Consider the following 24891-nt stretch of genomic DNA (forward strand, 5'->3'; position numbering starts at 1 on the left):
GGGCAGAAAAGGACAACACTGCTTGCTGCCCTGGTCCAGAACAAAGGCCACAGCCGAGAAGGCTAGCACCCTTGTCACCCTGGCGGGCTATAGACCAGAGCACTGGCCTCGGTGGTCCGAGAGCCACATCCCAGCAGGGCTCAGCTACTGGCCCAGACCCCAGCCTTACCCTTCCCTCCTCTGCTTCTCTTCTGTCTTGTTCACCCTCTTGACCAACTCCGATCTCACCATTCTGGCCCCTCGGCTTGTGGACTCTGCAGCCCCTGCTCTAATCCTCGACCCTGCCTCTAATGGGGCTCAGAATTCACCCGTTTTTAAATCACCCCGTCTGCAGCGACCAGCTCTAGCCTCTTGGACAACTCTGGCCTGGCACTTTCTATGGAATCACACTCCTTCCTGGGATGTGTATGAGTTCAGGGCACTGAACAACCTGACGATCTCATCTGACAATTTTCTAAAACGAAATGAACTACGCCATGGATTTAACATTCTTATAAAAGTTCTCTACTCACAGGCCTTCTGGTTGAGGCACCTTGGACGGAGTGATAGAATTCTGGCTGGACTCGGCTGTTTTTCTTGATTCTTCGTTTCCTCACGGAAATCTCTTGCTCACTCTGGTGGTGAACCTCCACCACAGGCTTGGCTTCTTCCAGGCGAGCAGCTGCAGCCGCTGCAGCCCGTCTTCTGAGATGCCGAGGGCTCGCTCTGAATCCCTGTAGTGGAAAACAAACCCACACAAATCCAGATTTGTATTGAGTTCATTTCTGGAGAGTCTGCGGCGCTAATTCTACAAAGAGCTCTAAAAGTCACAGAGCTCAGTGAGATCATTTACATTCCTGAAGGGAGCATGGATGTAGAAGGAGGCTCAACATTAAAAAATGCTTTAAATTCAATGACAATATTTAAAAAAAAATAAAAACAGCAGGTGAGCACATTGCTTTACTTATGTGTATATACATCAGACCGCATGTGAAGAAGGGTATTTCCACTTAGGCATGAGGCATGGTAGAGGAGCAGGGCTGAATACTGTGACGTGGCAAAGTGTCACTCTATGTTCCTGAGAACAGACTCTGAAGGCAGGAAAGCAGGAAGGTAAAGCAACATTATAAAACGCCAAAAGTGAAGATTCAAAACTAAACGGAGGCAATGCCATAAAGAGAAGAGTACAAGTTCAGTTAAACCATATTACACAGAGTGCCTGGGTGGCTCAGGGGGTTAAGCATCTGCCTTTGGCTCAGGTCATTATCCCAGTGTCCTGGGATCAAGCCCCACACTGCTCTCTGCTCAGCCTGCTTCTCCCTCTCCCTGTGCCCCTCCCCCTGCTGGTGCTCTCTCTCTCTGTGCCAAATAAATAAAATCTTTATATAAGTAAGCCATATTACGCATTTGGGAATATATGATTTTGGAAAATCTCGAAGAATTACATAAAATAGTCTCCGCCCTCAGGTAGCTTACAATTCCTCAAAGAGCAGCAATTCTTGTATACACTGGCCTGTCTGATTAAGAGTTAAGGTGGGCAGTTGAGGACACAGTGCCGGCAGAACTCAGAGAGGGAATCAATGAATGAAACCGAAAATAATCTATATTTGGCTTCGATATGTGGGTGGCATTTGAAAAATGAATAGACTTTATATTCCAGTCAAGGGAAACAACAGAAGGAATGAATGAATAAGTAAAATAATGGACGGGGGATAATATATTTATGCAGCAATTATTTCATGACATACTAGGATAAACATATAAGCTATGTATGAGTACAGTGGGAAATTAGACGATATAGGGTGTTAAAGGCTCCAAGAGGGTCTTCAGTGTGGTTGTGGGTCTTCTGACCTTCTTTTTCAAAGTAGACTCCACGCCCAGGATGGATCCTAAAGTGGGGCTTGAACTCATGACCTTGAGATCAAGACCTGAGCTGAGATCAAGAGTCAGATGCTTAACCAACTGAGCCACCCACTGGCCCCAAGGGTCTTCAGACTTTTTTTTAAATAGAATTTTTTTTTTTAAGATTTTTATTTATTTATTTGACAGACAGAAATCACAAGTAGGCAGAGAGGCAGGCAGAGAGAGAGGAAGAAGCAGGCTCCCTGCTGAACAGAGAGCCTGATGCGGGGGCTCAATCCCAGGACCCTTGGGATTACGACCCAAGCCAAAGGCAGAGGTTTAACCCACTGAGCCAGCCACCCAGGTGCCCTGGTCTTCAGACTTTTAAAAGATGTCTGAAAAAACTTTTAGACTGCGTAAAAGCATAAAAAATTAAGAGAAAGAATTTCAGGGGGAGAAGCAGTATGAGATACTGAGAGAGTAATGTGCACACGGGAATTCCCAGCGAGGGACATGGAAGAAGGTCTGGAGTCTGATAATGGAGACCCCAAATACCAGGCCTAAGGACAAGAAGGAGGAGAAAAAAGACAAAAAGTAGGGTGTGACCCACAGAGTCAAAATAGCACTGAGGTCAACAGAAATCAATAAGGAGGAAATGCAAATGGACGAGGCAAAACTGAGGTCACTCTTCGGTGCTTTTCTCTCATCCCCAAACACACGGGCCTGTTCCCATCCCTCCTCTGTGTGCAAGCTCAGCTGGAACCTCTTCACCCAGAATAGTCTCAGAACATCCCCACCATTCCCACATAATCAAGAGATACTCCAGCAGCTGCCGGAGAAGAGGATTAGGAAGAGGGAGCTGGGCCAATCCCTAAAATGCCTTCTAAGTGGAGTTAGGACCAAACCATGAGAACCAACGCCACGTGGGGCTGCCTTTTAAACACGGGCATTCCTGGACACTCTTCCCGAACACAGACGCAGCACACACTCTCTCTCTACTCTGCTTCCTTCTGAATTAGACTCTCTAGCTGCGAGGCCAAGAGGGTTAGTTTTTGGCTTGGGTTTAGGGATTTGGGGGGGGGGGGCGTTGTTCTCCTTTTTCCCTCTTATTATTTATTTATTCGTTTACTTTAAAGTTTTTTTTTTTTTGTTTTGTTTTGTTTTTTTAATTTAGAAACAGTGCATGAGCGGAAGCGGCAGAGGGAGGAGGATAGGGTGGGAATCTCAAGCGGAGGCTCCATGTTCAAGCTCACAACCCCGAGATTATGACCTGAGCTGAAACCAAGAGTCCGACGCTCAACTGACCTCACCACCTCTTTAATTTTTTTTTTTTTATTTTTATCGTGGTATAGTTGACGCACAATGTTACACTAGTTTCAAGTATGCAAAGAACCTCTTTTTAACAATCTCCCTGGTATTTCTGTGGTTCAAAGAGTCAGAACCTCCAGGAGTCAGAGCTCAGTCTTACCACTAGGTGGCACTAACTTCCACATCCCCTACATTCTCTCCAGCTCAGAAAGTGTGCACTGGTAGAATTAACCAAGTATTTGCTGGTATACTAGCTCCTGTCATGCTGGGGTGAGGTGAGTACATGTCTTTGGTAAGAAGTAGATCCTCCTGGGGGGCGCCTGGGTGGCTCAGTGGGTTAAGCCGCTGCCTTCGGCTCAGGTCATGATCTCAGAGTCCTGGGATCGAGTCCCGCATCGGGCTCTCTGCTCAGCAGAGAGCCTGCTTCCCTCTCTCTCTCTCTGCCTGCCTCTCTATCTACTTGTGATTTCTCTCTGTCAAATAAATAAATAAAACCTTAAAAAAAAAAAAAAGAAGTAGATCCTCCTTCTCTTGTGTTCCTAGGAGTAATAGGCAACGGAATTTAACTTGTATTATTATCAATATTTCTTACTGGCCTACAAATTCTAAAAACACTTTGGGGAGGGGGCACTCCCTTAATGTGATGCCCTCAAAAAAAGATCAAGATCCAAACAGGTTGGTGCAATCCTTCTGGACAGCAATAGCTGAGGAAACCTGCATCCCTGTATCTACTCTCAACAGATTCTACCAAGTGTGAAGGTACTTAAGGTACTACCTTACTTGTGATAATAGAAATTAGAAACAGTTTACACCATCCTTCTTTCCCTAAATTTCAGTCACTTTCTTCACGCTTTCTTTACACGTTCACATTTTTTTAAAGATCTGAGCAGCACCATGTAAGCCTCTGTGGTTTCTATTATAGCTAAATACACTGGCATTATTTTTAAACAACTTTTTATAAACATTACAGTATATAGTACACAGACCACAGCCAAACTATCTGGGATTGACTACTGCCTCTGTCACTTCTTAGCTGTGAGATCTTGAATAGTTACTTCATTTCTTCATCTGTACTATGGTGATGAAAACTAGGACTACTTTCATAGGGCTACGGAGATGAATAAATGGATTATAGTATATACTTAGAAGTGCATCTGCCGTGGAGTGATACATATGTGTTGGCTGGGTTTATTATGTATTTCATTTGTATGAATAAAAGATATTCTTTTTTTAAAGATTTCATTTACTTATTTGAGAGAGAGAGAGACATGCAGGCACGCAGAGGGAGGGGTAGATGGAAAGGAAGAACAAGCAGCCTCCCCGCTGAGCCGGGAGCCTGATGCGGGGCTCAATCCCAGCACCCTGAGATCACAGCCTGAACTGAAGTCAGGTGCTTAACAGACTGAGCCACCCTGGTGCCCCATAAAAGCTATTCTTTTTTTTTTTTTAGATTTTATTTATTTATTTGAGATCACAAATAGAGAGAGATCACAAATAGGCAGAGAGGCAGGCAGAGAGAAAGGGAGAAGCAGGCTTCCTGCTGAGAAGAGAGCCTGATGTGGGGCTTGATCCCAGGACCCCGAGTACATGACCTGAGCCAAAGGCAGAGACTTAACCCACTGAGCCACCCCCCATAAAAGCTATTCTTAGAGACAAAGCGTGTTATTAATCAGATATAAAAGGAAAATGCGTCATGCCACAGGTATGCCTTACTGACAGATACACATGGGTACTGTTGAGATACCAGCCACCCCTGACCATCAGGAGAGAGAATTCTTTGCTCCAGAGAATCCGGAGCATTTACTCTCTAAAGACTGAATCTAACCTGGGCTCGAACACAAGCTCCATCATGGAGTAGGAAAGCAAATTACTTCCCTGTGCCTCAGTTTCCCCATCGGTCAAATACATATACTAATACCTCTCTCATGGAGTTATGATGGTGTTTAAATGAGATAATTCACATTAGGTACTCACAACAGGACAAATATAACAATAAGTAATCAATAAATTATCACCGTAATCATCACTATTTCATTTCCTAGATGTTGCAGAAGCAATTCACCTGTCGGGTGTATAGTTATGATTACAGACACATCAGCCACATGGAGTCATCACTGGGCAGCCACCTGCTTATTTTCCTAAACTATGTACAGAATTATAGGCCCTAGTTTTATTGTATTTGCTTGTCTTAAATACTACATTTAAAAAGCCTTTGGGGTACCTGGGTGGCTCAGCTGGATAAGCGACTGCCTTCAGTTCAGGTCATGATCCTGGAATCCCAGGATCCAGTCTTTAATCAGGTTCCCTGCTCATCGTGGGGAGTCTGCTTCTCCATCTGACCCTCCCACTTCTCATGCTCTCTCTCTCTCTCTCTCATTCTCTTGCTCAAATAAATAAAATCTTTTAAAAAATAGAAATTAAAAAAATATGAAAAAGCCACAACCTGATAGAAGAAAATTTTATTTTAAAAGAGTAGGTTCTTACAGATGTTAACAGGACCTGATTGTGTCGGTATAATGTCCATTTCTCTATTCACTTGATCTTGCCTGGATCCCCTTTAACCAATAGGTGATTAACACCTGGAAGTCTCTCAGCAGTGAACTTCTGCCATTTTTAGGCTACCCCATTTTATCAGTGCCTTTGGGGTAATAACTTCTCAAGATATGCAGTCTTGAGACAGAGTGCACCATATTGCACTCTAGATCCTGCCTCTTAGTGACCTGTACATTTAATGGGTAGACACATGGCCAAGTCTCAATTAATTGAAGTTTCTCCGCTTGAGCACTGAATACTACCTGGAGGGATGTAAAGACTGAAAAAAATCAGCAGGAATTCATCAGTCTAGTGGCTACACCAAAGACCTTCTGAAACTACCTAGTTTTGCCTGTTCTAACCAGATAGTCTTGATTGTGAATTCTACCATACATTTCTAATAAATTCTCTTTGGGTTAGCGACAGAGTCTGTGGCCTGCAAACAAAAAACCCCAATGTATACTCTTCTGTGATGCTTTTAGATGCTTCGCTATTTTCCTATAGGTTGAGTACTCAGATTTAGCCAGGCTGGTTGTGTCGATTAGCATAAAAAGGGAGGAGACATTAACTGCAATTAATTTCCTAAGCACTACTTAGGTGCTAAGCCTATGATATCCACTTCTTAAGGGAGCAAACTGAGACTTATCAGGGCTAAGTAATCTATGAAAGGCAAAAACTTGCACTTAGAAAAGTCCAAATCAGAACTCGGGTCTACCTAACTCCAAGCCAAGACCAATGCCCTTATCACTCTGCCATGAGGCAGAGATAATATATAGGGCACTCGTGCATTCAGTGATAGTGCTCCACATATATTTGCAGGACTGGGCACCAAGAAAGTGCTTAGAAATCTATGCAGTTGATTAAAATAAGAAAAGGTCTATAAACAATTTAGGTAAGCAAAGAAGAATTTGAAAAGTTAACATTTCCAGGTAAGAATTATTATTAGAAAAGATCAAGCTACCACCTAGCTTACTGATCAAGCACCTGAACAAATGGAAACAACACTCTGAGTCACTGAGCATTTAAATAGAATTGCTTTTGTGTTATTGCTCTACCTGAGAACAACAAGGTTGATAGGTATATAAGATACGAATTTACCATATACAAATATTATGATACTCAATAAGCTGATATTTTCATAATAATATAATATGATAATTGATAATAATACCTCATAAAACCTCTATGATTCTCTTCATCCAAGGCCAGAATTAAAGAGTACAGCAGAAGTTTTTGGGTCCATGGATAAAATTCAAAGCAGATGAAGAGGATAACCAATTAATTTGGATGGGAATAAATTATTTTTTTTTTGTCACTGACATCTACTTGAAATTTAGCATATCACTCAATTATGAAAGTACGCTATAAACCTGATGTTATTAGCAGTATCAGTGACTTTTGCCACCAAAAGGAATCAAATACATATATATATTTAATTATAGTGGCTGCAGGCATCTTGAAATACTATTTATAATCATCATTACTTCAGAATCACAGTAGTTAACAAACCTGTCACTAGAACTTATTATTTAATTCATTAATAAAGAAGTACATATATTGCTCTGTCCAAAATGTTTTTAATAATTTATACTGATCTTTCAATATAATTGACTTCCTTTATAATTATACACATACACATACACACATTATAAAATTATGCATTTTAAAACATTCTGAGGGGCGCCCGAATGGCTTAGTTGTTAAGCATCTGCCTTCGACTCAGGTCATGATCCCAGGGTCCTGGGATGGAGCCCCACCTCGGACACCGTGCTTCTCTGTCTCCCACTTCCCCTGCTTGTGTTCCCTCTCTTGCTGTGTCTGTCTCTGTCAAATAAATAAATAACATCTCTAAAAAAACAAACAAAACAATTCTGAGGCTGAATCCATGGGCTTCACTAGACTGTCAAAGAGGATTATGGCAAAAAAATGGGTCCCCATTTCAGAAAACCTCAGAAATGAGTTTATGACTGAGACTGTTAGCTGCTCACCAAAAGCCATGCTTGCCTCTTCCTCTTGGGCACAAGCTAGACTAGACATTTCCCAGCCTCCCTTGCACTTAGGTAGGGCATTAGGCAGAACTGAGTTCTAGCCAATGGAATATGGACACAAGAAGCATATGTCATTCCTGGATCTAGCCCATGAATATTTCTCATCGCCACTTCTCCATTTCTTTTGGTTGGGATGACCTTCAGAGCAGACTTGAAAGTCACATACTGAAGATGGTCATGACTTTATCAGCAATGATCCCTGAATAACTGCATGGAGGAAACCACTCGGCCAACCTGTCACCCACTACACCCTTAAGTGACTAACAAGTATCTTTCTATGTTGTTTGAGCCATTAAAGTCTGTGTTTGCTATGGGAGCTACCCTAATTCAGTGGTTCTCAAACTTGATCAAGAATCAGAGCCACCTGGAAGGCTGATTAAAACAGACTGCTGGACTCCACCCTCAGAGCTTCTAATTCAGTAAATCTGGGACGGGGCTGAGCACTAGCAATCCTCAGATAATGCTGATGCTGCCATCCCAAGGCTGTACTGAGAATCCCTGCTGTAATGTCAGCTCCTGCCCCTTGCTAGGTATTAGTCAGTAATTCTGGTCATAATAACACTGTTCCCTATTGCACTATGTGCAGAGGGACCTTCAAGATTAAAGCGACTTTGTCACTTGTGATTTTAATAATCCTATACTAAAAGAATGGCCATGGAAGCCACTCTTTCAGCTGGATGAGAAATACTCTATCTGGAGCTACATTTTTGTTTTCAGAGAGGAGGTATTCTCTGACAAATAAGGGATAATGGGACAAAATATTACCTTTTCAAAGACTTACTTTCTAATAATCACTCTTTGGTATAGATCACTGGTTCTTAGCAGTGTGATGATAGTAAGAAGTCAATTTTTAATCTTTAAAACATCTAAGGAATTGTATACTTATTTTATTATTTTTTAAGATTTTATTTATTTGACAGACAGTGAGAGAGGGAACACAAGCAGTGGGAGTGGGAGAGGGAGAAGCAGGCTGCCTGCTGAGCAGGGCTCCATCCCAGGATCCTGGGATCATGACCTGAGCTGAAGGCAGACACTTAACGACTGAATCACCCAGGCAATTCTTTTAGATATGCTTATTTTAGACAAGGTTTCATAGGTTAGTATTACAGTGTTTCTTTTATACTGACTTATAGTCTATTAACTGGTTACTAGTTTCTGCTGATCAGAAGCTCTTGTTGGTGACAGCCTCCAAATGTCAAATGTATTGTAACTCGATCAAGATAAATGCAGTTTTATAAACAGAAATCTTTTAAAATTTCTTATTGATGTCAATCATTCCCTTCTTGACATATGTCCCACCCACGGTTCCTACTGCCTGGGAAAGCATGGTTTGTACCATAGCACCCCACCCCTCTGGGTCACACTTGCTGGGTCTTGATATTTGGGCTGTGTTCCTCTCTTGACAGTTTGACAGAGAAATACCAAGAGCTTGGGCCACTTGGCACAGAAGTTAAAACTGGGGGTGGGGGGGAACAGTCATTCTGTAGACCAGTGCTTCTCAAATTTTAATATGTATACACATAGCCAAGGATTCTGATTAAAATGCAGGTTGTCGGACCTGAGATTCTGTATTTCTAATGAATCTTCCAATGCTTCTGAAGCTTCTGATGCCGCTGATCTATAGATCAGTCTATGGGTAACAGTCTATGATAGAAGCTCTGTGGCTCCTGCGCTAACAGTAACAAGGCACAGAAACCATGGTGAGGAGACAGGTTGATAGCAGGAAGAAAAGCAGCAGCCAGTGAACAGTGAAGTAGTTGTGAGTCACACCTCAGGCATTTCACTATGGCGAGGAGTGAGGCCTTGAATCCACAACCAGCTCTCCATTCATCTCTGTGAAGCCAGACCTTACTATGGGTCTTTCTTAAATTCCATTAGGGGACACATATATCCTTAAAATACTGTCGGTCCCTGATACTGCACCCAATGAGCCTAAGACGCAAAACGTGACCTCCGCGGTTGGGGCAGGGAGAAGAATAAAAGGAGACGTTGAGGCTGAAACCACTGGAGATACATCTCCTTTAAGAAGCTTAAAGGGTGAGGTGCCTGGGTGGCTCAGGGAGTTAAGCCTCTGCCTTTGGCTCAGATCAGGTTCCCGGGGTCTTCAGATCGAGCCGTACAACAGGGTTTCCGCTGGGCGGGGAGCCTGCTTCCCGGTCTCTGCTGCCTGTCTCTCTGCCTGCATGTGATCTATCTACCTCTCTCTCTCTCTCTCCCTCTCTCTCTCTGTCAAATAAATAAGATTTTAAAGAAAGAAGAAGCTTAAAAGGCTTTTAAATTATAACTGTTAGATAACCTAAGCAGGGATCCTAAGGGTACACGCAGAAAACAACTATATTCTCTCTCCTTACTGTCCTTCAAAGCCGCGATGAGGAACTCATTTTCTCCCACTGCTACAGAAAATTTTGAGTGGTCTCTATAGTTTTTCTGGTCCTTCTCAGATAATTAAGAAGCCTTCTAGCCACTTCTAGTCACAAAACCAGGGCCACTTCAGTGAGCTCCTATCACTCTTCCTGGTTTTCTCTTACACAGAGCTTAAAGTGACTCCAGGCTCTTTCTCCCAAGAGATCCATAAGAAATGTTCATGCATCCTTTGTCCCAACACATTCTGGGAAAGCAGGCTCTTTCCCATGCAGCCAACTCAGCTCGTTCCTCCATTAGAACAGCAGGCCAGCCAATGGTCTCTACTCCTCTGAAATTATCCCACATGGTCTGGCACCCGCCTTGCACATGGACTCTGAGAACACAAGTCAAGCTTTCCCAGGGGTCTCCCTAAGTCACTCTTGCAAGGCTAAAGAGGGCTTAGGGTGAGCCTCGAGAACACTGCTAAGTCACTTTCCAGATTCTAATCCTGAACTATCCAGTAGGGTAGCTACTAGCCACAGGTGGCTGTTTGCACTTAAATTTTAATTCAAATTAAACTACAGATTCAGTTCCTCAGGCATACTAGCCACATTTCAATTGTTCAGTATCCCATGTGGCTAGTAGTATTGGATGATGCAGATAGAACTTTTCCATTTTCATGGAAGGTTCTATTAATAGTACAGCTCTAATCTCTCATAACTTGATCCTCAGCCTTTATCCATTTAGCCTAAAATCGGTGATGGGTGATTATAAATGGCAGCATAGGCTAATTGCTGAGGCAAGCAACGCCAAAATCTCAGTACGTCTCGATCATGGATCAGCATAGGTACTCTGCTCCCTGGAGTCATTTAGGGTGCAAGGCACCATCCATCTTGTGCCTCTGAATCAGCAACGTCCTCTCCACTCTACTAGTTTAGGGAGAAAGAGACAGGGATATGTGGGAGGTTTTCCGAAGGCCAGGCCTATAGATGGCCAGGCCTATAGATGGCAGTCATCATTTCTCCTTACATTTCATTAACTAGAACTCACTTACATGGCCATCACCTAACTGCAAGGGAAAGTAAAAAACGTATTTCAGTCCTGTGCCCAGAAAAAAGAGAGCATAGATATCGGTAAGCAATAGCAAAACTGCCACAGAGCTATTGGCAAATTCAGTTTTATAGCTACCCCCTCAGCAAGAAGGGGACTAGATCTTCTCACTGACAACGCGAGCCTTACCAACCACAATACTTGGGGGCCTCTGGCCAGACTCAGACAAAAAGAGTTCCATTTACACAACATACTACGTAGTGAAACATAATTTGTCCCATTTATCTCATGTTTTCCCAACATCGTTCAGCTGTTAACTACATTCAATTTTAATCCTTTATAGGTGCAGAAATAATGTTCATTTCTAGTATCAAACACCGTGCATGCTTGATCTCATTATTTCTTATAATATGTCTGGGAAGCAGATACTATTTTGATGTCCACTTTACAGATGAGAAAATCGACATTTCCCTGGGATTGAAACTCAGGCAACCTGACCCATACTCTCTATCAGGTGTCAGCAACTATGGCCAAAACTGACTCACTATTTTTCCAAGTTATATTGGAATACCCACTCATGTATGTATTATCTATGGCCACTTCTGTGCCACAAAAGAAGAGATGAATAGATGCAAAAGATTCACATGGCCTCCAAGTCAAAAATTATTATGATTTGGGCTTTAACAGAAAAACTCTGCCAACCCTTGCTCTAGAGGACTCTGTAGGGCCTTGAGCACTCTGCTTCCATCATAGACTAAAAAGTAACTCTGACTCGGTGTTTTGGTCTACAATCCGTGGTCTCCCTCAACAACCTAGTCTATGAAATATAAGGTTAGTTTAACTTCCCTCCGGCAGCCAGGTCTACCCCATCTGCTTGTGGTTTCATACGCAGATTAAACAACATCTGTTCTGCCGTTTCATCAGCCACATAAACAATATTACTAAAGGATGCACGTGCATTATTTTTCTAAAAGGATTATGGCTACTCCCTGATATTTTTTATATTCGGACTGTCACACCAAACAAAAGGTTTGCACAAATTTATCACGCTGCTTTTGGCACAACTGGTTTCCATCCTTCACCCTTCCTACCTCCCACTTTAGTTTTTAGAGATAAAGCCATCAGCACAGAGTGACAGTGAATTTTGTGGGCAGTGGCTGTCCAGGAAGGCAAGGCTTATTCTGTTGAAACTGACCTACACTCATCTTTCTCTTAGATAGGACTCCTCAACACCCCGTTTTTGACCAAAATAAGCCATAAAAAGAAAATAGGTATCTCAGCTTTGCAGAGACCCTCCCTCAGAGTCTGGAACTCACTCTGCATTGGTATTAAAATCAAGCCAAAAGTAGGGTAGAAACTGCATGCACAGTAGCAGAACCAGAACAAGAACATCTTAGTGGTCACTGTGGGGTACCACCCGAATCTTTCATTCATGAGCAGGTACTTATTTCCCCAGCTGCTAGGAGTGATGGCAGCTCCTGGCTTTCACCAGAGTCCCTTGTGGCAACTGCCCTCAGCTAGAGAGCTAGCTGCTTAGCCTACAGTCAACCCCCTTCCCCAGGGCCAATCCTGGTCAATGCAAGGCTGAGTGCTTGCCTCAGTGAGGGACTTTTCTGAAGGGACTCTCAGCTCTGGAACTTGTGGGATCAGCAAGCGCATACATCACAATTCCACTTCTCTGTCTGGCCATCCTGCTTCCCTCCTTCCATTTAGGTGTTGTTCTCAAGGGCAGCCCTCCCCCCCACCCCAGTACAATCCCCTGCACATAATCTCCACCTCAAAGTCTTTTCTTAGGAAGCTGACAGTGCCACCAACATGAGACTGATTTCCTAAACGGGGCCATCAATCGCTTACGAGTCATATTTAACATTCACTGACAAGAAAGAATCAGCAGCAAAGAGCTTCCCGAAGACAGCAAATCAATCGTTACAAAAAAATTAGAGTAACAGCAAAATACTGGGCAGCGTATCCATCAAAAACAGGTAGCAAGAGGATGTGGAAGCAGCTGTCATTGGGAAGTCCAGTGGGGAGCAGACAGAGTCCTAGAGGGAAGCTGAAGCTCTACTCGCAGCTAAGGAGGCCAAGAGAGGAAGGCTGCCTGGGAAACCGGAGCAGTCAGCGCAATCTGCTCTCGCTACAGCCGGAGCTCAGCTCAGCGCCTCTTGGCAACCGGGCCCCAGCCCCGGGCACAGACGGTCATGCGCAATGACAGGCTCTATAAATAGCAGAGCAACCAACAAATCAGAACTCAGCCTTCATAATTGCAGATCAAGGGGTCCTATAGATGATTCCTTAAATGTGAACACAATCTGTTTGCACGCAGCTCTTTCCGAGCTACCACTCATAGACATTATTACCAACAGCCATGTCTACAAAATAAAGAGACACAGTTTAAAAACATGAATATATCAGACAATGTCCTTTGCAAGGTAAGAAGCAAGGAAATATGAAATAAGGAATCGTGTCTTATGAGGTGTTTACAACTTCCCAGTTGCAAATGCTAAGAAGCCAAATACCACCCAAACAGCAAGATTTCTAAAGTTGTAAATAGTCACACTATGCAAAGGCCATTAGCCTCAGTGAGCAAAAGCGGCAAGGCCAGTCGTAAGAAAGCAGCACACAGGGGCATGAGGAGAGAAAAAGGAGCCACAGGAAAAGCACAGGAGACTGCTGAGGCTGTGCAGGAGAAAATGTGGGAGTGGGAAAGGGTGAAGCCAGGGAAGGAAAGAAAGGAAATGAGAGGAAAATATGGGGGGGAGGGGAAGTGCTAATTTGCAACAGGTCAGAGCCAAGTGCTAACATGGTTACAGAGTCTTCAAAGGCATCCTGAATAACCTACAAAATCAAAGCCTTTAAGAAGATCAAATCAATTTATCAAGGAACGCATCAAAAACAACTCAAGACACAAGAGAGGACAAAATAAAGATCCAACTGTGTGTGCAAACTGAACAGCTAACGCTTTACACCAAGGAAGAAGGAAGAATGCAGTATCAATAGCATCCCGAACCAGCTCTTTATTCTCCAGTAGTACGTTATTCTTGAAATCCAACAACAATCGCAATAAAGTACGGTTTCTACGGTTTCTACGAGAAATTCCTCAACCGACGCTGACTCCATCATGACTCAGGCAGATTGCGCCACAGCACGGAGGAGGGCTCACTAGCTGGAGCGGCAGACCGCTAATGGGGGGAAGGAGCAAGTGGGCCGGGTAAGGGTCCCGAGCACGTCTGGGGCAGGAGGCAGCAGTTTGGCACAACCGTGAGAGCGTCAGGCATCCAATACTCAAAGCCAGGCAGGTACTTGTTGATAGTTCAGGCATAGCAGAACCTGGGCCACCAAAAGGGGTAAAGGTCCCAAGATCCCTAAGTGTCCTCACTGTTGCCTGCCTCCCTTCCACTCTGAATTCTTGACCTTCCCCAGGATCTAGCAAATAAAAGGCATTTGAACAACAATCCCGCGTATGTATAAAGTTAACAAAAGCTCTTCAGGCTTTTGGGCTGGAGTTTAGGGCAGGATTTCAGTCCCAAAGGTGAGCTGTGGACTAAAACAGTAAAGCAGGGTAGTCATTTACAGAGCCCCAGGCCAGGAGTCCTGAGAGGAATGCTCCTCAAGCTCACCGTCGTGCCCCAGCACGAATCCTTTGAAGCAAGCCTAAAAACAACACCGGCAGAGGCTTCCAGCAACTACTGCTCTGATCGGAAATGTCTCCAAAACTTGGACGGCCCCCACTGAGGATGCACAGAGCAGGAAGGACTGGCCATTTCTGCCCACGGTCTGAAAGCTGACCCTTCGGCCTGAGGATACTAATTGAATGTGTATTTGGTCCATGTTCAAGTCTTAAATGCTTTTCTGGCAGCACATGCCCTCTCAAAATATGCTTACTCGCAAGACATACTTATCAGCAAGAAGGAAAAAAAAAGTTTTCATGACCTAAAATCTTATGATAATTTATACCAAGTAAATAGAAAGAAAAAAAGGAGTGGAGAGAGCAAATAGGACCAAGGTCCAAACAAAGACAGTTCCTCAGAGGACTGAGAGAAATGTTTGTGAGTGAGAACGTTAGTCGATTCAGAGGGTGGCGATGACCTCCTTTACTGCTCATTTCTGCTCTGTCTTTGGCATATGTCACACGGACATCAGCAAAATCCCTGCTTTAGCGGTCACCTTGTACTGACTCTTTCCCAAGGTGATGCAGCAGCTAAAAGCTTTAAAGAGATTGTGTTATCCTCACTTGCAGCTATTTGGGCAAGAGCTATGAACTTTTTAACCTAGATCATATGATCCTGTCGACTTTTTCCATCCGATTGATTTAAGTGGTGTTTATTTCAATGTGGCTTTTTCACAATATATATCACAGTTTGACTTATCCTAAATGCATTCCTGCATATGAAGGCAAGTGACATGCTTCATTTCCCCTTCTGTCCTTTGTTCCTACACATATATGGCACAAGCAGCTTCTCAATGTGTGCTGGGTTTGATTTTTTCTTTTGGAAAGATTTGTCTAAAAATTTCAGAAAAGAACAAATTAGAAACTTAAACCCACCGAACAGTATATACCACATTCTTTCCAAACTATATAAATGAACATGTCTCTTTTATGCATCCCTCACAGTAATAACTGCAAAGTTAGTAAATTACATCCTGTCTCTTCCCCTACGCTTACATATAAATAAAAATTTTTAACAAAACTAGGGCCTTGCTATAGATATTGTTTTGTACTTTGCTCTTCTCATCTAACAATAATATATAAAGAGATTTAAAATTAGATAGTACATTCTTTTTAAAGACTGATCAATTTTCTAGTATCTGGGTATGCCCTACTTTAGCCAACTATTCTCCTACAAATTAAAATTTGGGATATTTCTATTTCTTTCTCCTGTAAATAGTGCAATAAACAAGATACATATGTATCTTTAACAAATCTCTACTTAGAAGGAATTGCCAGGCCACAGAAAAATCACATTACAAAGATACTTCCAGGTTTGTCTCTAAAAATGTAGAACCAAATTACATTTCTAGCAACACTAGGAAAGTGTCTGTTTAATCCTATCCCTATCAACACTGGATAGTATCAACCTTTTTGTTTGTTGCCAGTCTGATAGGCAAAAAAAAAAAAAAAAAAAAAACTACTCTTAATTTAAATTTTTTATTCATAAGGTTGGAAATCCTTTCAGGTCTTTTATAAGCCTTTTTTTTTCTGTTTTCTTTGAATTATCTGTTCACATCTTTTGCTAATTTTTCTATAAGTTATATGTATTTGCCATATTGATTTTATGGAAGCTTTTTATAGACTATGACTCTAACTCTTTGCTATATATTCAGCAAGTACGTTTATGTAGGTTGCAACCTGTCTTTTAATCTTATTGTACAGAAGTATAAAACTGACAATCTTTTCCTTTATGACTTCTAAATTTTTTTCCTAGAAAATTTCTCCCAATTGCTAGATTTATAAAATGTTCTCCCAAATCTTCTTTTCCTTAAGTCCCTTAAGTGTATATTTATAATCTATCTAGAATCAATATAATATTTTTAAGCCATCTGAAATTAACTTTTAACTATGGTGTGAGGTATAGACTAATTTTATTTCCTCCCAAGTGGATAACATCCACTGGAATATTCCTTCTAAAGAGTTTATTTTATTCATTTTTAAATTTTTAAAAATGTGTTTATTCTTTATTATAGAAAATTTCAAAATATAAAAAAGAAAGTAAAAGAGTATAAAGAACTCTAAGTACCCACCACCCAGCTTCAAGAACTATCAATCCATTTCTATTGATTTCAAATGTCATTTTTATCATTTATTAAATCTCTACATATATTTGAATATGTATCTGAACACTGTTATACTTTAATTGGTGTGGTTATTTTTAAAATAACATATAAACACATAAAATTTTTTACAATAGCAATAGGAATAGTGACGCCTGAGAGGCTCAGTGGGTTAAGCTGCTGCCTTCGGCTCAGGTCATGATCCTAGGTCCTGAGATCGAGTCCCGCATTGGGCTCCTTACTTGGCGGGGAGCCCGCTTCTCTCTCTGCCTCTGCCTGCCACTCTGCCTGCTTGTGAGCACTCTCTCTCTCTCTCTGACAAATAAATAAATAAAATCTTAAAAAAAAAATAGAATATACTCCATACTGCATTCTAATGAAATGAAAAGCATAATAAAATACAGGCCAACTATTATCACAAATAGATCGAAAAATACGGTGACTCAAACAAGATAGAAATTCATTTTTCTTCTGGCTAGTTCTCAGTTGACAGGTGGCTCTGATCCATGAGGTCATCCAATGAGCCAGGATCCTACTCTATCACTACTCTGCCTTCCGCTCAGGTATTCCTTGTTCACACATTTGAAACTGGCTCACCACCACCACAGCTGCTTTCCAAGCACGGAAGAAAGAAAGGGACTGTGGGAGACAAGCAGTTCTGCTTTAAGGACTTGACCTAAATGTGCATGCATCACTTTCACTTATATCCAATTGGCCAGAGCTTAACAGAACTGCAAGAGAGGCTGAGAAATGGAGGCTCTAGCTGTTTCGCCATATGCCCACTCATAAGCATAGAGTATCCATATTACAAAACTAGGGGAAGATTGAATTTTGAGGAAAAATTCATAGTCCTTACTATAAAAATGAATGTAAAAAAATTTTGTATCATAAAATTTTATCTTTAAGATTTTACGTATTCTTTCTTTTTAAAATTTTGTTTATTTATTTGACAGACAGCAAGAGAGAGCAGAGGGAGCAAGCCATGCAGAGGGAGAAGCAGGCTCCCCAATGAGCAGGGAGTCCAAGGGGGGCTCAATCCCAGGACCCCGGGATCATGACCTGAGCCAAAGGCAGACACCTAACCAACTGAGCCACCCAGGCACATCTTATTTGTTCATTTGAGAGAGTGAGAGAGAGCAGGAGAAGGGGAAGAAGGAGAATCACAAGCAGACTCCATACTCAACACGGGACGGATATGCGGCTCGACCTCAAAACCCTGAGATCATGACCTGAGCCAAAATCAAGAGTTAGATGTTCAGAGATTGCATGGAGCACTGGGTGTGGTGCAAAAACAATGAATACTGTTATGCTGAAAAGAAATAAAAAATTAAAAAAAAAAAAAAGAGTTAGATGTTTAACTGACTGAGCCACTCAGGTGCCCCCAGAGTTCAATTACCTTTAAAGGCACTTAAGTTGTCAAAATTAGAAATAAATTATGCTGTTTTATGTTACAGAAAGATAAGAATTCCAAAGTTCCAAAATTGCTAACTTCCAGTAATAACAAGAAACTCACAGTAGCAAATATTTTCAAACAAACCAAGAAAATAAAGGTGATATTTGAATAATGAATAAAAAAGTAATTGCTCTTTTAAATTTGCAGTATAAAAAGGGTGTTTTGAAAATAGATATTTTATTTTATTTTATTTAAAGACTGTATTTATTTACTTGACAGAGATCACAAGTAGGCAGAGAGGCAGGCAGAGAGAGAGGGGGAAGCAGGCTCCCTGCTGAGCAGAGAGCCCAACTGGGGGCTCGATCCCAGGACCCTGAGATCATGACCTGAGCCCAAGGCAGAGGCTTTAACCCAATGAGCCACCCAGGTGCCTCTCACCAAAAGTTCTTATTTAAACGATGAAACTGATAAATATTTGCTGGGTATACTGCAATTCCTTTTGAAACAGGTACACTTTTGGAGTAGCTCAGGGCTTTGGAATACTATGGAGACAGTGAGGCTCCCTCACTTCCAGTGGGAACAAAGTTCAAAGTGGTCTTCATGTCCAGCAATTAATAGCTATTATCAAAGTCCCTGAGCATTCCAAACTTGACTTCTCTGGAGGTTAAAGGAAACAATCTCATAAATATTGCCACAAAGGACACTGCTTTCGAAGGAATCAATGACCAAATCTCCAACACGGTTTAAAGGGATGATCTCCCAAAGGATAGTCTAGAAGAACTGACTTACAGATGTCCAACAACATTGGAAACCTAATAATTCTTAGTTTGATAAAGAAAACTCTGGCTTGGGCCAAATAATAATCCAGGCCCATCAAAGACTCTAAAATTTCCATTACTGACTACTGAACATCATTGAATCATTGGTCTACTGAAAAACTGATCATCTTTGTGAACTAAAATATAAGGCCACAAAGAGTGTTGACTTTGCTTGCCCCACCTGCCTGAAACACAATTCAAGAAGACCTCTCTTCACTGCTCCTACACACTTTAAACTACCCAGTATACCATTTGAGGTTTGGCAGATGGATTTTATACAGTTTACCCTGTCTTGTGGGTATAAACATGTCTTGGCAAAGGTTTGTGTGTGTGTGTGTGTGTTTTTTAAGATTTTATTTATTTATTTGACAGGCAGAGATCACAAGGAGGCAGAGAGGCAGGCAGAGAGAGAGAGAGAGAGAAGCAGGCTCCCTGCTGAGCAGAGAGCCCGATGCGGGACTCGATCCTAGGACCCTGAGATCATGACCTGAGCCGAAGGCAGCGGCTTAACCCACTGAGCCACCCAGGCGCCCCAGGTTTGTGTGTTTTAAAATATCATTCCTACTTGGGAATGCCCCTTACACTTCATAACCAGGGAACTCACTTCACCAGTCAAGTGCTTCAACAAGCCTGTGCTGTTTGGCCAGTCTAATCTTTACCCGTAATCCGCAGGGTTAGCAGAAGACATTCTAGCATTAAGACTCAACTGGCAACATCTGTATGCTAGCCAAAAGCACTGCCATTGGTCATTCTGAACCTCAGTTCTACCCTTTTTGGAACTCATAAACTCTCACCTCTTGAGATAAAAGCTATTTAATTATCAATGAGTTAAGATACAATGCTTAAGATATAAACCTCAGATGAGAAATGCCTGAGAATTCTCCCTTCTACCCTTCCTTGTTACTCACATGTGACCTCAGTGGTTTCAGCCTGCACACTTTTCTTCCAACTGAGACGTGACAATCAAGTAAGGTCCTTCTGGCACTAAAGGATGATATTACTTTAGTGTATGAAACCACTAAATAAAAAATCCTAACTCTTGATTAGCAATGCTTTCAAGCAAAGATCTTGATCAAGGGGAGTATGGATAATGTGAAAAATAAACAAAGGAAAGCTCATTAAAAAGGAGTCAAGAAACCCTGAAAGGAGAGCTCTTGTGCACCACCACCCACCTTAAGAAGCATACCTCACACACCCCAAAAGGAAGAAGCTTATTTAACCTAACCCAGCAGGAAGAAGGAAAAACTTCTTGCCCAGCAACAGCCTGGCCAATGAGAAACTGCCACAGTCAGCCAGTGAGAAGCTGTAATAGCCCCTTCAGCTTCCTCCTTTCCCCTCTAAAAGCAAGCCCCTCTCTCCTGTTCTCCAGACTTGTTAGGGTTTTTTTTGTGTGCTGAATTGCCATTCTCTGCTATTCCCAAATAAGCTTATTTTGCTGGCAGAATAGCTGGCTCTTTTTTCTAAAATCAACATGCTTAAACAAGAAAATCTGAGAGGATGACTGACACAATTTATATTGTTTTATCTCAGCTTTGGTCATCTTAGGTTTCTACTAATGTCCTTTTATGGTGAAGGAAATTTGATAAAAGCAATAAATGAAACATATCTAGAGAAAGAGACATTTTTAGCAGTGAATGTACAAAATCATCTAGTTTTTAAACATGTCGCTTATTTTAACCATCAGAAGTACAAGCTACTTCCACAGTACAAGAAAGATCTCTCGTTTTACCTTACATACCCTAAAATGTTCCTAAATAACTTCTCATTTATAGTATAAAAATTTTTTTTAATAAGAGGTAAGCTAACATGAGAGTCTGCATTCTTGCATGATGGAAAGGGACTTGATTCTGCTTACCCCCTTTTGCGATTAGAGCACCTCCAAAAAAGGAGTGAAAACTACATTTCTAGGAGCATTGTAGGAAACGTATGCAAAGGAGCTACCAGTTCTATATGCAGTTTTATATGCAATCCTGGAGCTCCTGGATGGCTCAGTTGGCTAAACATCTGCCTTCAGCTCAGGTCATGATCCCAGAGGCGCAGGATCAAGCCCTACATCAGGCTCCCTGCTGAGAAGGGAGTCTGCTTCTCCCACTGCCCTTCACCCTGCTCACGTTCTCTCTCTCTCTCTTGCTCTCAAATAAATAAAATCTTAAAAAAAAAAAAAAAAGAAAGAAAGAAAGAAAGAAAAGAAGTGAAAAAAAGAAAAATCCAAAGTACAAATATTTGCTTTTTTAAAAAATTGTTTATTTAATTTTATGAGGTAAGAGAAGATACAGATTAAAACATTCCATTTCAGGGGCACCTGGGTGGCTCAGTGGGTTAAAGCCTCTGCATTCAGCTCAGGTCATGATTCGAGGGTCCTGGGATAGAGCCCGGAGTTGGGCTCTTCGCTCCGCGGGGAGCCTGCTTCCTCCTCTCTCTGCCTACTTGTGATCTATTTCTCTGTCAAATAAATAAATAAAATCTTCTTAAATAAATAAATAACATTCCATTTCAGGCCCAACTTTGATTGAACTAACATATGTGTGTCTGCTTTTTTTCAAAGGGGTTAAGGAACACTGATTTGGACACCTTAATGCCTGGCTAATTTAAAAAGCTGTCTTAGCATAGTAACGCTGGGCCAACAGGTCACAAAAAACATATAGCCAGAATAGCATTTAATAGGAAGAGTATTACTTTTTCATCTAGACTTTGAAGAACCTAGCAAAACCAGCAATCACGAATCCAAGTTCACTCTACCCTTCTCAGAGATGGCAGAAAAGGAGAAAAGCACTGACCTTCACAGGATGCCTAGTGGTGGGGGCTGGGAAGGGATGGGGGCGAAGTCTAGGACAGAGGAACAAGAGGAGAAAGCTCCTCTCCTTACGATGTACAGAGATCAAGGGGGGAAAAAAGAGAGAGATAAAGAAAAAAAGAGAGAGAAAGGCCTGGGCCAAGAGGTCTGGCCTGACACTTGACAGAGCCCTGGCCTCCCCAGAGTTGGGGGCATTCAGCTAAACCCTCCACTGCTAGAACTTTTACTGGGATCCAGGGTGCATTTATTCTAAGTAAAGGCGGCAACAATTGTTTTCACATTGTGTAGCTTTTGGAAAGGAGGCACATCTTCCTGGGAAGACACTCCAGCTGGAGAAACCATAAGATATATTCCCCTCAGTTTCTATCCTCCACCCACATTCCCCACTCCCTAAAGGGAAACAGAAACTAACTCTGTGGGATAGGAATAAAGGCACTCATACTGATTTACAGGTAAGAATCGGTCTTCCTATTTCACAGCTGATAAAACCAAATTGTCTTGCCAAAAGAAGTAACACTTCTGAAGTAAGGTTATAAGGTCAGCAAATTTATACTGTCGCTGTCAGACAATTTTTCCTTATTTGGGGGGTACTGTCAAACCCTTTAAAGTGGCTAATTTTAACTATTAATGTAATTCAATAAAAAGCATAGATATATTTGTAATTTTTCTCCAAAACGGTCCCACTGTCCCTACACAATCCAACACAACTAAACATAATTGAGTACACTGAGAAGAAAGAGAAAACTAAAACTTACTCTCTACCTAGAGAGTAAAGAATAAAGAGTACATAAATATGTTAATGCATTAAGGTATACCTTGGGCAGGTTACATCAGTGGAGCAGTAAGATAAGGATAATAATATTTCTATGTTCTTGAATAACTTTTGTGGCTAAAGAGGCTCCAAAGAATTCTAAATCCTCCCGCTGTCATCCAAACACAGATTGCCAATTAAAATTTTTCTAGCAGCTCAAGATGGGAAAACATTCAAGCTAAACATAATCCCATGCTCTATATTTATGCTTTCTAGGTGGAGGCATCATGGAAAGAGCTTTAATTTCGCTCAAACCCCTCAACGTAATCCTCTGCTTTCAGGTCATCTCCTCTCCCAATGGAGATATTTTTAGCAGCTCTTATTATTCCCACTCATTGTCTTATCTCTACTATCATAATTTCCTGAAGCAGGACAGAATTTCCTGATGCAGGAAAAACAAACACAAGCGTCCTGATACAAAAGGTGGATTATTATAAAGCTACCAGAAAACTGTAGACTTTCAAAGCCTTGAAAACTTTCTGATTTATTCTGATATACATCTTCTGATTAAGCAGACTGAAAAAGGTGTGTTGTCAGAAAAGCATCTGCACTGTAGACATAAATCAAATATAAATTAAATTCACTCTGAATGAAACATTACGTTTACTTTCATACAGTGTAAGTGAATTGTTCAAAACCCACCTTTTAGCATTTGGTACCTGATACTGAAGTCCCTTTAGAGTCCTATCTGTGCAGCACTGTACTAAGCACTGAAAACAGAAATGAAGACCCAGTGCACCCTCAGGAACAACACAGACTTAAAAGCAAATGAAGCAATGAAGGAAAGATAAAGAAGTGTTCTCAGGAGACATTATCGGGGAGGTGGTCTGTGTGTGGTGGTGCAAGGGGGGCTCCACTGTAAGAAAAGCCAGAGTCACTGCTTCAAAAATGAGTAAGGATTCTACAAGGTCAAGGGCAAGAGAAGGCCCACTGGTCAGACAGAGGAGGATGCATGAAAGCCCTAAAAATAATTGATGAGCTGGGAGACTAGAGATGAGATCAGAAACTTGAACAAGGCATTCTTCCAGTTTTCCTTTACTTCCTCCAAGGTAGCTGGTGATCCTGATGTTTTGGGGTAGTTTTTAAAGGAAGGCAGGAGATCCCCTCAGGTTTCTGAGTGGAAAGCTTATTAAACCTGTTTGACTGAGTCGGTGGAAGGATGCAGTCTTCTCAACCTAGGACAGTTATGCCTCACCTCAGATGTAAGCGTACTTGGAGAACAGACGACACAGGGGATACAAAACATAACATACCAGAACCCAAGATCCTGTCATGACCATATTCATAATTCCACTATTAAAATGCAAATATGTGATACCGGAAAGGTCATATCAATTCAGAGTAGGTAATCTCAGCAGGGACTGGCATCAGAATAGGATGGAAAAGAAGAGCAGGTAAGAGGGAGAATTACGTGAAGACATAGTAAGATAATTATGGGATTAAAAGGCACCAGAGATACCCTACCTATTTCAGTTTGCTATGGACCACCTTTTCTCAACTAGCTCAGCTAATGCAGCATCAAACATTTTTTTAGCCATTCTGGATACATTTAATAAAATAATCTCCCACTATATGATACCAAACTAGCACCAGACCCAGAAAATCTCATAAAGGGGATGCCACCAAACCTTAAGAAGTGAAAACCCCATAAAACAACAAGAGAAACCAAGAAAGCCTGATGTAAAATGCCATCTGAACTGTTCCAGAGTTTAGAAGAAACATGGGAAACCCAAAAATGTTATGAAGCAAATAACAACACTGAAATAGAACCCTGATGACCTGAGAAGAGATTCCTAAAAACAGGTAATCTGAAATAATCTGAAAACAGATTTCCTGAAAAGAGAAAACTTCAGACCAATCTCAAGTATAAAGATTAATACAAAAATCGTAATGAAAATATTAACAAGAAGAATTGGCAGCCAATTAAAAGAACACATGATGGAGGGGGATTTTTTTTTTTTAAGATTTTATTGATTTGAGAGAGAGAGAGACAGCGACAGAGAGCATAAGCAGGGAGGAGAGGGAGGAGCAAGCTCCCTGTTGAGCAAAGAGCCCAATGCGGGGCTCAATCCCAAGACCCTGAGATCATAACCTGAGCCAAAGGCAGGTCTTAACTGACTGAGCCACCCACATGCCCCTGAAGGGGGATTTATTACAGAAATTCAAGAAAAGTCCAGTGTTAGAAAAATCCACTATTATATTTC

General features: G+C 41.6%; 1 protein-coding gene across 19 annotated transcripts in view; it reads right to left on the reverse strand.

The window, feature by feature from the left end:
• The window catches only part of DST (dystonin), a 471262-nt gene that overhangs the window by 415726 nt on the left and 30645 nt on the right, over positions 1-24891 (reverse strand). For all 19 annotated transcript variants that reach the window (XM_013045864.2, XM_045071198.1, XM_045071195.1 and 16 more), the window contains exon 3: positions 513-713. In XM_013045864.2, the coding sequence (XP_012901318.1) occupies positions 513-713 (201 nt within the window). The remainder of the gene's footprint in view (positions 1-512; positions 714-24891) is intronic.

Source organism: Mustela putorius, unplaced genomic scaffold, assembly GCF_011764305.1.
Source record: "Mustela putorius furo isolate JIRA1106 unplaced genomic scaffold, ASM1176430v1.1 tig00003983_pilon_pilon_pilon, whole genome shotgun sequence".
Taxonomy (NCBI): domain Eukaryota; kingdom Metazoa; phylum Chordata; class Mammalia; order Carnivora; family Mustelidae; genus Mustela; species Mustela putorius.